This window comes from Anser brachyrhynchus, assembly GCF_964034855.1.
Source record: "Anser brachyrhynchus genome assembly, chromosome: 8".
In the NCBI taxonomy this organism is placed as follows: Eukaryota; Metazoa; Chordata; class Aves; order Anseriformes; family Anatidae; genus Anser; species Anser brachyrhynchus.
This window is the reverse complement of record NC_137702.1, coordinates 21,203,600-21,217,084: the sequence shown is the minus strand read 5'-3', so window position 1 is coordinate 21,217,084 and position 13,485 is coordinate 21,203,600. Positions and strand designations below refer to the sequence as shown.

Here is a 13,485-nt window from a genome sequence, read left to right as displayed (position 1 = left end):
AGTTTTTTAAACCTCTGACAAAGCGTTTTGTTTTTTTTAATAAACATCTACTCATTCATATTCAGAAGTCTAACATTTCTCTAAATTTTTACCCTTTTAAAGGTGCTTACTCATTGCTAAGCCAAAAAGAAAGCAAATTGAAAGGCCGTCATTCTAATCAGCCCACTTGAAATGACAAAGCCTAGAAAATAAATGTGTGATATTTGTTGGATACCATTGCTCAACTCTCTTTATAAAAAAATTATACCATGGCCAAATCATGGGGAATTTAAACCCATAAACAAAGCCACTAACTTGGTTTCTGTAGCGAAGCGATACAATGCACTGACTTTTCTCATTTCAGTTCCCTAATCCAGCCAATACAAGTTCCTGGATATCTCCCTCTCCTGAATGTGGTTCAATGGTTTAATATTCAAACTAAAAATTTCAAGTGTTCACATCGATTTGTTGCATGAAACAAGCCAACAATAACCCCTCTGGTTTGTGGTTTCTTTTTTTGTTTGAGCTCTCAGCTGCATGCATTAAAAAGTCACATGCACAATTCGAGACCTTGATTTAAAGGAGCATTTTGATTAGACAAAGAAGCAGCAGCTTAGTATTTTCTGCCCTTTCAGAAGTGATATGGCTATCGACTTCATCTATATTAAAGTAGTTCTTCGTTGCTCAGGCAATGAAAGAGCTGAACATATTTTTTTTTTTCTCAAATTGGCTGTAGATCTTGATAACAATTCTAGAATATGATTAGAAGAGGGGTTTCTGTTTAAGTGTACAATTATTGTCCTTCCAGATCCTCAACCACTTGAGGAACCCTACAAGGGAAAACCATCTTTAAGAAACGGTGAATCTTGCAATTCTGATATAGGCTTGTTAGAGGGAAGATAATGTCCCCCCAGCCTCCCTAGCACAGCCATAGGAGTTTTTGTATGCACTGCTAAGACCTTGCCTGGGGACACCCTTCAACAACGGAATTTAAAAATATTTTAGCTCTCCTGGGTGTTGAGATATTGGACTTGTTAACAACTAAGTACTTCAATATACTAAAATAATGACCACATAGCTTCAGGTCCATATAGAGAGATTTACCCCTCTTCTAAGTTATAACTATATGACGCTATAAACTTTGCATCCAGATGAATAAGAACCACTGCTGCTTTGACAAATATGGACATCAATGAAATGAAATTTTAAAGTATTCCTCAAAATTCCTTCTTGGTTTTCTGTGAACACGTGCGACTACCTTCCTTCCAAAACCCACGTAACTTAGGAACTTCTAGTTGCAGTTAACACCACTGCATCAAGCTCCTCTCCATGCTTCCGTACAAAAGCTCCCATTTGATCCAGACTATAATCCCCCTTTTCTAGTTCCTAGATTTGCAAGCATCAGCTCCTTTACCAGGCTGCTTACTGTACTACAAGTTCTCCAGTCATGTACCTGCCCCACAAGGACACTGCACATCCCATAGCTCCTTGACAGAAACCCTCATTGTGAGAAGAAAAACTAAGTTTCTGTCTGAGATGAAAAAAAAAGTCTGTATTTCGGTTATTGAAGAACATTGCCATAATCTGATTTTCCTTGAAGCCATGTTGGTTCAGGCAGCACTTCATAAATTGCTCCTTAATCTGAATTTTTAGAAGGAAATATATTTAAGCCTTCCAACTTGGCTTAGCACTGTCTCTCTGGGCTGCCAGAATACTTTTCCCTCACTGAAAAAATAGCTAAGCCTCTGTTAAGCACTGCATCTGTAGTAAAATAATTCTACTGCCCAAGATGAACGCTGGGGGATTGGAGTTCCTGTGCTGAAACCCTACTTGTTTTCTCACAAAGTCCACTCCAGAACTTCTGTCACTAATAGTTCTTCCACACACTGAAATCGCTGCTTCTTCCTCTCCTTGGGAAAATACTTATTTATTAATATTCTTCTGTAAAATAAAGCCAACGGGAACACATACAAGCAGATTTTATTTTATTATTATTAAAGCAAATGCTCCTAGGCCCAGTACATCACTTTATCAAGCCGCTCGCAGACGCAGCAGACAGACTTGCCGGATCACTGACAGCCAGCCCCAGGAGCTGCGCAGGAACTCGTGGTGGAGATGCTGGACCTGTTGGACAGAGGAAGGTCTCCTATGGGGAACCTTGGGCCAGTTTAAAGTTATTTTTGTTCTGTTGGAAGTAGCAAAAAAGGAGTTGTTGGACCCCACACACCTTGAGACCTGTTTCTGCACTTGCATTACACAATTCATTTACAAAACACACACTCATGCTCTTTCTCCAGATATAGGTGTTTCGATAACTGTCACAAGAATGTCTCTGAGAAAAAAATCCATTTCATCTACACAATTTTAAGATGACCTTATTGTTTCCAAAATAAGCAATATTTCTTCCAACATCCATTTGACAAAGCTCAGCTGGAATCAGAAGGAGAAATACACATACATCTTAACCAAACTTACTTTGTAACGCTTTCAGAGACTATGGAGAAGAATAAAGAATCCTTCTTAGATAACTAGGTGGGGGAAAAAAAAGCAATGGATTTATACAGCTGCGCTTCCCTTAATTCTACCTCAAATATTTACACCGCCGTGGCTAAGCTGAAGTATAAAATGGAAATGCTAGTCAAAAAGTAATAAACAGTCAAATAATTAAACAGTAGCAGTCTAAGGAGTAAGAATTTACCGTAAAGCAAAAAAATAAATATTTCTTCAACCTGAGGTTCGCCAGCATCTTAATTTGGAGCTCAAGTTCCCAAAGCATTTTTCTTTTTTCTTTCAGTCTCACCAGCCCTGCTTTCTGCTGCCACTGCCCCATTACCATATCCCTCCCCCACAAATTGTGCCCTGGACGCTCAAAACCACAGATCTCCTGTCAAAAAAAATGGCCAGCATTCACTGTGGCTCTGCCTACCCTGTAAACACGCTGAATGGCTGCATCTGCAGGGCCAGGCACCAGTGGGTAATGCTGGCACCAAGTCGCTTTGTGGCTTTCAGCTGTTTAATAAAGAAGAGAGCAGTGATCAGCCTAAAAGCAGGTATTTAGAGACAGACTCCTATTAGTTACAGCTAGAAAGCTGTCTGTAGAATCCCTCACAGAAAACAAACATATCCCGCTTTATACTCACTGAATAGCATTCTTTTTCCCAAGGCTTACGAAGCATGCAGGCATTCAATACATCTTCCCAGGAGCTTTGCTTTTTCTGTGTACGTATAGCAGACTATCCATTCGTTTCCAACAGCAGCAGCTAGGCCTGAAGATCTCACCTGTTTCAGCTGCAGCACGGCCCTTCAACTTTACAAAGAACTTCTAACACGTGGTTGCTCACAACAGTGTAAGTGCAATATTACACGTTTATTACAATAATCACTGCTGTAACTGTTCAAGAAAGAACCCTGGAAGGGTTGGAGTACATGTGAAAGTTGCTCAGAGTCTAAACAACAGGCCATCACAAAATGGCACACCAACTGCACGTTCAGCATAATGCTCCTGGTGGGTGACTGCCAAAGGCAAGAATGTGAAAATAAAACCACCAGTATTTACAGTTAGACTACTTTGACTTGGTAAGCAAGCAATAGCTTTTCCAGTCCCTCTTGTCTCTTACTCACCCACCAACTGACTGAACAGATTAAGTTTTCAAGTAACAACCCTAACACACCGAGAGCTGAGAAGGCATCTTTGTGTCTCACCGTGGCACTAAAACCACCAGTAGGAATCCCGTTTCCAGTATCTTTTAAACTAAATACCATTCAGATTTTTGCTCTTCTGTCCTCAGCATAACTGTAACAATCTGTACACAGTTACCTGCTTTCATCAAAACACAACACAACAGATACAAGATGGGACTTCCCAATGCTGACGTAGACTGTATCAGTTAACTCTCACCTTTATGGCATCTGCGCACTGAAATTTTTTTTCCTACGAGACAAAACAGTCTAGCAATTAACTAGACAGCTGTCTAACTCTTGTTCAGCAACTTACTTCTCCTGCCGTTTTACTGGCTTTTTCACATTATCTTGTCTCTTACACATGAAGTACTTAATCCATAACTTATTTTCAGCTCACCACTTGAAAAAATATTATTTTGAAACCAGTATTCATCTACAGCTGGTTACAGAATTCAGTCTTTGGTAAATCACTGATGTCAGTAGTCTACACTGCATCTGTTTTACCAGAAGTTCTCACTATGCTAGAAGCTTTTTCTAGTTTGAAAAAGCAACTGATAACGTATCCATGTCTAAGCTGAGAGGTACAAACCCACTGTTACAATGAAAACCTCACTAGCACAGTTTTGCACTGTCATTGATGCTGGTGTCCTGAAGAGCTTGACCATACTGCATCACTCTGGTTGTCTTCAAATCAGCACTGAAATCCAGGGGAAGATTTTACACTTTTCCATTACAGTAGGACTAAGAACATGAAGAATAAGGAAATGGGTAATAAAAAAAACAAACAACTGTAATGAGTCAAAGATGTTTTTCTGCCAAGGTACCCAAGTTTTTGACAAATTTACTTATTTCCACAACATTCAACAAGAACGACCAGAAAAAGACAGCTATCAAACAAGCAAGTGCTAGTGAAGAAAAATAAGATAAGCTTGCCTGAGGAACTCAATATCAACTAGGAAGTATAGCTGTATACAGAAACATGAATAAAAAAGAAATTAACTATAACCTTGCCAAAGGGTTGTTCACTGACTATCAGAAATTTTGCTCAACTGTTTAAAATGCTGTAAGATATTTCAGATCCTTTTACAGCAAAAAAGGCCTGAAATTAAATACTCTCGAAGGCTGAGAATAAAGATATAGTTTTCTTTTGGAGAAACTGAGAAAACAGCAAAACTACACCAGGTTGCATAAACCCAAACTACAATCACATGTTCATAATCGTAATGTGAAATGTTTAAATAAAAAATTCATATTTGTAAGTGGAACTGTACCTAGTTTGAGGCCTGATATGAAAACAGTAAACATGCTGGATTTCATTACAGATTTTAATAAAAATATTAAAATTGAATAACATTTATAACAGGCAATATTTAGAATACTCATGAAAGTTAAAGGTTTCTGCAAAGGAGAGATCATTTAAGAGAGCAAGAGGCCTGTGAAAGGAGATGCCAAACAAAGCACCTTTTCATTTTGTCCAAGGCAGTGGCAGCAGCTCCACACAGACTATGTGAGCTCCTCGGCTCCTCAACAGCAGCCACCTCTGGCAACGAGGCAGAGCCCTTCAGGGGAACTTGCTATTCTGGCCTGAACACCAGAGTTCAAGTGGAATTAAAGTCCCTAGCCCCAAATTCCCTAACTATTCGGATTTACTTTATGCAGAGAAAATGTAAGATAAAACTGAACGGCTGGCAAACACCCAGATCAGCCTCCCATGCAGGAGGTGATTCACTGACAACGGAGCAAGGGGAGGCCCGAGCCACATGCCTGGAGCCTCAGTCAGGACTAAATCCCATTAGTTATCCAAGAAGAACTTCGTGTGCAGGTACCACTTCATAATCTAGTTGCTTTAAACTCTCAGTGCGCTCACCGAGATCAATTTAGCCATTAATAATGAACTGAAATTGTTATCAATAGTTTAAAAAGCAGAATGAATTTAATGGGGATGTTTTGTGATATATACTGCCACACATCAATAGCCTCCTCAGGACAACACATTGACTTGAATTATAAATGCAGTGTCAGGCAGAGCCTGATAACAGTCTTTCTAGTAACATATTTGAATCACTCAAATAGAGGGACCATCTGTCTTGTTAACCTCTGCAAGTAGGGTAAGAATCACCCACTGGTTTTGGCTCTGGATGGTATCCAAGTGATTATTCTGTACCATCACACCCCTAAAAAAAAAAACAACACACACTGCTGATGTAAGAATTAGCAAAGTTTGGGGCATGCTGGACAGTCCAGAAATAAATTCACTTTCTTAGTATATAACAGGTGAAATTCAGTTACCCATCTTTGTCTATGACTGCACCTATGTATAGATTTGGGCTTTGCAGCCTCCTGAAGAGGAATGCGAGCATCATAATAAATGCACTAAGAATCCTTGATAAGATCCAAGGCTAAGAAGGATGTGATTGAGAGGTGACTTTTTGTGTTCATGCATAACTAACAAAAGTCTTACAACCAACGTACTACCAGAGACCATTACTGGAAGGCTTGATGTTCTATGTTTATCCCCAGTAGGAACATCTACAAGCAACGAAGTTGTGCTGATTTGTTACTATTGAGCTTAAATATTTCCATACTGTGATGGAGTAAGAGATTCATCCTGAGAACCTACAATACTAGCTCACAGCCAACAGGTGTCCAATAGAACTACCACCAATGCTGTTTTGCAGGAGAAGAGTTGAAACAGCAACACTCAACTGAATGTTATGTGGGCCTTCTGTAACATAATCAAAACACCACCCAGACAGTCCATATACAAGCCAGTCACAAGAGTTTTTCTCTGGAAAGTTTAAAAAAATTGTTGAATTCCCTACTACTGTTGGCAAAGATTACAGTTTTTATGATGCCACTTTTTATTTTAATACAGGACTATTCTGTAATAACAAGAGTGAAAATTTTCTAGCCCCACTAAATGTCATCAGAAATTGTCACCGACTTCAGCTGGGACATGCGTGTACCATCTGCCAGTGTCTGACACTGGCTAAGTATTATGCAGGAATGGCTGTATTAAAAAACAGAAATCTGTATCTTCATTAAACCAATCAGCATAAATAGACAAACCATCAAAGGATTAAATTAAACACCTTCAGAAAGAAAAAACAAGTTCAGATCAAGTATATCCTTGCAATTACTATGCACATCTGAGAATTAAGGTGTATGGTACAGATTTAGGAATCTTTGGTCTACATTGCACACAATAAGGTGAAAAATGCCTGGAGAGCACCGCCCCAAAAGACTACACAACATTAACCAGAATATAGACAATGAAGAACAGGACAGGATCCATTTTTGAAACCCAAGAATGGTGGAAATTAGTTGCAAAACATACAGGAATGGAGAAGGGTAGGGAAAATGGAAAAAATTACACACCAACTAACAAGAATTACTTACGGCATATTCTTCTGGTGTAACCTTCAGAACATCAAACACCACTGCATCAAAGCTCTTCTTTAGTTCAGCTGAACCTTTGTCACTCAAAGATTCAGAACTGCTACTCTTCTGAAAAAAAAACAAAAAACAAAACTAATGATGATATTTTGGTTTTGTAATCTTTTTCTTTTTACACTGCCAAGATCAAAATTCATTTTCAACCATCACATTTTTTTTTTCTATTGGGCAAATTAACAATTAAAAAAGCCACAGGACTTACTGTCTCCCAACAAAGATCACTTGATCCAAAGACTCTCAATCTGATTTCAACGGACTTCAAAAGCAGTCCTCAATACACAACCCTTATGTATTTCAAGATGTAATTAAATTTCAGTTTTCTTGAGAAAAAGTTAACAACAAGAGTCAAAATCTAAACTATGGAAAAAATCACTAATGAGGAAAAAAATACAAGGTCTGCCCCAAAAGAATAGTTACCACCAAAGAAATAGTTACCATCCATCTCTTTCTGTTTCTCTTAGACTCATTAAAACCTATAAAAATTGCACTGAGCTTCATGCGTTTGCATTTAAGAAGCTTAGTATAACAATTAGTTGCTTTTTTTAAATGGTAGTAACTCAAATTTGGCAGATACCAGATTCAACCTAGATTATTCTAGGAATCTGTATCTAGAACATACAGATAATTGCTTCCTTGCAAAAATACAAATATTGTTCAAAAATTAGTACTTTGTTCAATATGAAAACAAAACATCTACGTTACGAATAATCACTTCCATTAGTATACAGATTCTGTTCAGTCATCACACTTTTTTCACATGGAGGTTGAGATGTCATATGCAGATGTACATCTCACATTTGAGCCCCAGATGTATCTAACTCAGAAATATGCACACAGCATGCAATTTTTCTGCCCCACACTCTCCTGTGAAGACCTGAAAGGCTAAGCTTTTTTTTTTTTTTTTTTGCTTATTTTTTCTCACTTTCAGAAACCTGGTATAAAACAAACTCTTGACTAAGAGGAAGAAATGAGATGAGACATGAACAAAAAGCATCACGAGGGACCACCAGTAGTACAGTCAGTAACTGTATGAGCTTTTAACGCTTCTTCAGTGACCAGCATGCTTGCCTTACCTACAGCATAACATCTACAAACTTCAGCAACAGCATAGCCTGGACCTAAGTGCTAACGGAGCTCCCCCATCAGATTTGCTAATACTTTGTTTTGGAGACTTTTGAGAGAGAGAAATCGAGCACTGATGCACAGAGCGCTCATGCCCTTGTTGGGAGCTCCAGCTCCATTGTGGCAAAGCACACTGAACACAAACCAGTCTGATGTTGGACACCGATACATCTTTAACTGCTCTGATGCCTGCTAGGAGGTATCAACAGGGGTGTACCTCCTAGAAAGCTGAAAAGATTAGACTTCGACCCACATAATGAAGGTACTTTCTGACAGTCCCTCTAATTTTACTGCTAATGTTCTAAACTTAAGATCACGGGTATGGGTCATACGCACAACATGCATATGAACAAGCGTTTTCACAAGACCACTTCTCGTGGAAGCCATTTTCACTGTGCTTCCAGTAACATCCTGCATCATGTCTGCTGATGCCAAGACAGGAAGGGAGATAGATAGCACACTGTCACCAATGCTGGCAAACAGTTCTCCTGTTCTAATGTCTTCTCCTGAAAACCTCACAGTATTTTATGGCTATACTATTTATTTTGACTTTGGCTTCCCAATCACTACAAGAGCATTTGAACTCCTTGAGAGTTCAGCCAGCTGAAATTTAACTCTTGCCCATATTTAAGCATTTTTGTTGCAAAAACAGATAAAGAATATTCATGATCATTTAATGTCCGGTTTTAGTGAGCTTCTTTTGACAGTACCATCTCTCTGAAAAACCTGGCTTTGGAAACATCACCGAAAACTCCATATAAGATGCGTGTTTTCAGTAACCATTGTACTACATTTTCAGAAACATTTCCCAGTTAGTAAAAAAAAAAAAAACCCCACACCTGATGAAAGCAGATTTATGTAACATTGCCAAACTTTATTACACTCCTAATCCCAACATTTTAAATGTATTTTACTTAATTTTTTATCAGACAACATGTAAACAGTCAAGACTATCCTGTTGAGTAAAATGAGAGCTTTCCTCTACGAAATCTTTTCAGTTACATGCCAACCAGTGGCCATTCAACAATTCATAATAAGGGAATTACAATACTTGAGAAATTGGTGGAGATTATTTGATTCTTTTCGATCACACAACACTTTTCCTTTCACCTTGTTTGGACTACTTTCCACTCCCATACACATGTGCAAGTGCATAGCACGCATGCAGCCCTACTATTAAAACAGATCTGTAAAACACATATGAAATGAACATCTTTAAGGTTCAAATATTCTTTCAAGGAAGCAACCTTTTTCAGGACTTTGTGGCTTGTATCACTCTCATTTGCAGTGTTCATGAACGTTGTCTTTTAAATAAAAAAAGGGGAAAAAGAATGAAGTCTACTATGGTAAAAACACATTTGCAATTTGACAAAAACACTAAAAATATTCATCAGCAATAAAGTAACTGTCTTTCAAAGCAGAAAGCTTTGGTTCTTTTATTGTACATCTGTACAAGCCAAGGCATGCCACCCTAAAGAGAAACAGTGCATCTGGAAATATTACTCATAATACACTGAGGGCTGATTTTAAGTTCCCTTCATTCCAACAATACAAGGCATTAAAAAACAATACTTACAATAACAATAAGGAGGGAGTGATTTGCAAGAGTTTTGAAAAAACAGATCTTGCAAGCCCTCTATCAGTGCTAAGACTCTCAAACAGATCCTCACTGGCAAAAAAAACCTCAAAACCCTCTGATACTTACCACCCCCCCACTCACTCAATAAGTAGGTAGCAAATGGAAAATTACATTAACTTCAAAATACGAAAAATCACTGTCAGACTGCCCCAACACACACACACTACCTGTCAAAGGCAAGAACATTTCCCACAGGCCTTGCCAGCCCAGCTTAGTGCATTAAGAGCATCTATTATTGTTAAAACTTGAAAAGAAAAGCTTCCTTGTCTAGATGTGATGGAAGAGAGCACAAAAAAGGCAGTTACTGGCTATGGCAAGGCTGTAAATGCTAGTTCATGCTTTCTGTTGGTATACAAAGGTCAGAACTCTATTCACATCTAAACTGGGGCACATAAAACCAATACATCCATTTAAACATGAATTTCCTGTGCCAGACCTGTTAAAAGAAAAGATTACTTTTTGGTGCATTTAAAGAACTGAGTATTTATGATTTTCAGTACCTATTGAGTTTTACAATCCTTACCTCTGAAGCAGTAGCTGCAATATTAACACTGCTTGACTGCCCGTTCATTAGATCCATACTGCCCACACCATTAGTCCTCGTCCCTACATTTACAGCAGAAGGATCATCTCCAAGGCAACTGAATGATCATTCCTACGAGAACAAGAAGTCGATCAGAAGACAGTTTGTTCAAGTGTTTTAAACAAGATTCAACATTGGGAAAAAAAATAAAGAGAATGAACTCCCAAAATGTTTGGGCCTCAATGTGCTGTAGCCTCAGATGCATATTCCACAATTACCTGCTTAATGTGTAAGGAACAACTGAAGGTTCCATGGCAATCAGATTCTCACTGCTAGGATAGACCTTCATATTCTTTGCTATACTCTATGTACGAGGTATCAACATGTAAACGTATGCATTAACCCCAACAAAGCTTGGCCTGCAGCACAGTTCATGTATGATTCTTTTCCTTTGATAACAAGCTTTATAAAAGTATACTACAGATGTTAACTCTACTATTCTGCTTCTCTAAGAAGTTATCCAATGATTCCTTATCTTAAACACCTATTCATCAGCTTTAACCAAAAATTATCACAATAATAATATCATAATTTAAGAATACAAATGGAATTTACCTTTTTGTCCACAAGCTACCCAAACTATCGATTGGGAAAAAAAAAAACCGTGCATGCACACAGGAAAATCCCACACACTAACTTCTGATGCATCCTTGCAAGGATACTTTTAGTTTTCATTTCTCCAGAGAAAAGGCCGTGAAGAAATGCAAGTCTGTGGCATACACTACACAAAAAGAGTAAGACTACACAATATATAAGTGTAACAGACAGAACAAAAATTGGCTTGGGCTTAAATTTCATGAGATGCTAGTGCCCTCTAGTGTGCGAAAGATTACACATCAGTTTTCATAGGTGTATGTTCATATTGAGTGACTGCTCCTGAATTTATTTATGAAATTCACTTTGGGTTTGTAGTTTGACTCCAGAACTATTACACAGGCTGCAAATAAACGGCAAAGTTAAGTGACAGGTAGCTAAGCAATATGGTATGACAAAAAAAAGTATTACTGCATCACATATTTAAGACCGCTACATCACGAAACAAATAAAATCATCTGAAAACCTCTGTCTCCAAGTGCGACAAAACAGCTATATCAGACAAACAAGCCTGGAAGGCAAGAAGCTGCAATATTTAAATAATAAAATAAAAGCAGTAACTTTAAAATGTCATTGTAAGAATGCAATACACAAAGGAGGTCAACTGAAACAGAGAACCAATCGCGAATTCCAGCCAACCACTACAGCTGCTAGGTATTTTTGGATAGCGGTAGTCCTTGTCTGACCTACACTGTGCTACACTTCCACAGCTCAGAACAGCCACACACACACGCTAGGGTCTTGGGTTTTGTTTAAGAAATTTGGATGGGGCTGATCTCATTCACAACACAAAACACTACACGCCGCTCTAACGTTATACTCCCAGCCCACACGCTGTAATTAAGATTATGTTACCTCCATTAAAAATACCAGCTAAATTCTAAGTGCAGTCCATAAGAAAGGGGAAAAAAAAACCTCCTCTTTGGCTTGCAAACTGTTTTAGTCACCGTTTTCCTTTCCTATCTGACTTACCCGTCAGGCCATCTCACATGGCATAGTTCTAGCTCCCCCGTGCTTCTTTCCCACACCCTTTTCATTACTGAACAGAAAAGCAAAGAAATGGTTTCTAAAACATGTCATAATTTTCTTTTATCCAGTGACAGCAGAGGACAGAGATATGAGTTCTCCAAAATCACTTTCAGGCTCTCCACATGTCCAAAACAGTACTGTTGTCCCAACTTAATCTTATTCTCTACTGAAAAACTAACCTTCAACTCATGTTTTTAATCACTCATTATAAGGAAAATTGACAGTTTGCACAATATCATCATACTACACAGCCTATAAATATATCATACAAACCCAATCTTCAGCAAAGGGCTACACCCTTGTCTCACAGATACATCCTCTGTTCCCTTTCCCTGGGGGTAAAAAAGAACTGGGGAGAAGTGTTTCTAACCAAAGAAAAGTGAAAGTGAACTTTTCATGGAATCACAGAACCGCGGAATAGCCTGGGTTGGAAGGGACCTTCAAGCCCACCCAGTTCCACCTCTTCTGCCACAGGCAGGGACACCTCCCACCAGCCCAGGCTGCCCCCAGCCCCATCCAGCCTGGCCTTGGGCACTGCCAGGGATGGGGCGGCCACAGCTCCTCTGGGCAGCCTGGGCCAGGGCCTCATCACCCTCACAGTGAAGAATTTCCTCCTTACATCTAATCTAAACCTACCCACTTATAGTTTAAAGCCATTCCCCCTAGTCTTATCTCTAGGTTCCCTGACAGAGTCCCTCCCCAGGTTCCCTGCAGCCCCCTCCAGGCCGCTGGGAGGTCTCCCTGGAGCCTCCCTTCTCCAGGCTGAATAACTCCAGCTCCCTCAGCCAGAACAAAACAAATTTTGTTTGTTCTGTGAATGGAGTTGGAGCACGCTATCTCCTTTTGTTATGACACAGCATAACTGGTACTTTTAAAGAAACTGCATATTATAGAAGGCTACAGAAGAAGCTATAGAAGGGTTGGCAGAGCAGCTTGAGACAAGGAAGAGAACTAATTCCTTCAGCAGCAGCAGGGCCAAAGCCCAGTTTCCCGATGATCAATCTCACACAACTCACAGGCTCAGACCGGCCCTCATAGCCTTTCTCCCCCCCCATTTCCTAATGCAGCGTTCTCAGGCGACACCTCCCGCTTCCTGTCGGTATCCTAAGCTGTTAAGAGTTTTGTTTGTGCCTGCCCACCCACCCTGAGCACCAGATGGACAAGCACTTAGCACAGCACCGCCTGCATCCACCTACCAGCAGGGCAAACACAACAGGGAAGCATGGAAACGAGAAGGGAGCCTTTCCAGTGGACAGCCAGAGGATACAGCGGCGGTGCACACTGATCTGTTCTGCTTTTCTATGCAGTTACTGCTTACGTTGAAGTCTGTAGGAACTGTCTCTCCTAATCGAGCATGGTTGAAGTCAAACACCGTAACGACAAATGCCACCAGGGAGGCATG

General features: G+C 39.5%; 1 protein-coding gene across 7 annotated transcripts in view; it reads right to left on the bottom strand.

Annotated features, from left to right (window-relative positions):
* The window catches only part of RALGPS2 (Ral GEF with PH domain and SH3 binding motif 2), a 144,452-nt gene that overhangs the window by 86,453 nt on the left and 44,514 nt on the right, over positions 1–13,485 (bottom strand). For all 7 annotated transcript variants that reach the window (XM_080603497.1, XM_080603494.1, XM_080603500.1 and 4 more), the window contains 2 exons: positions 10,401–10,532; positions 7,060–7,167 (listed from right to left, as the gene is read on the bottom strand). In XM_080603497.1, coding sequence (XP_080459623.1) covers positions 7,060–7,167; positions 10,401–10,457 — 165 coding nt within the window. In that variant the 5' untranslated portion in view covers positions 10,458–10,532. The remainder of the gene's footprint in view (positions 1–7,059; positions 7,168–10,400; positions 10,533–13,485) is intronic.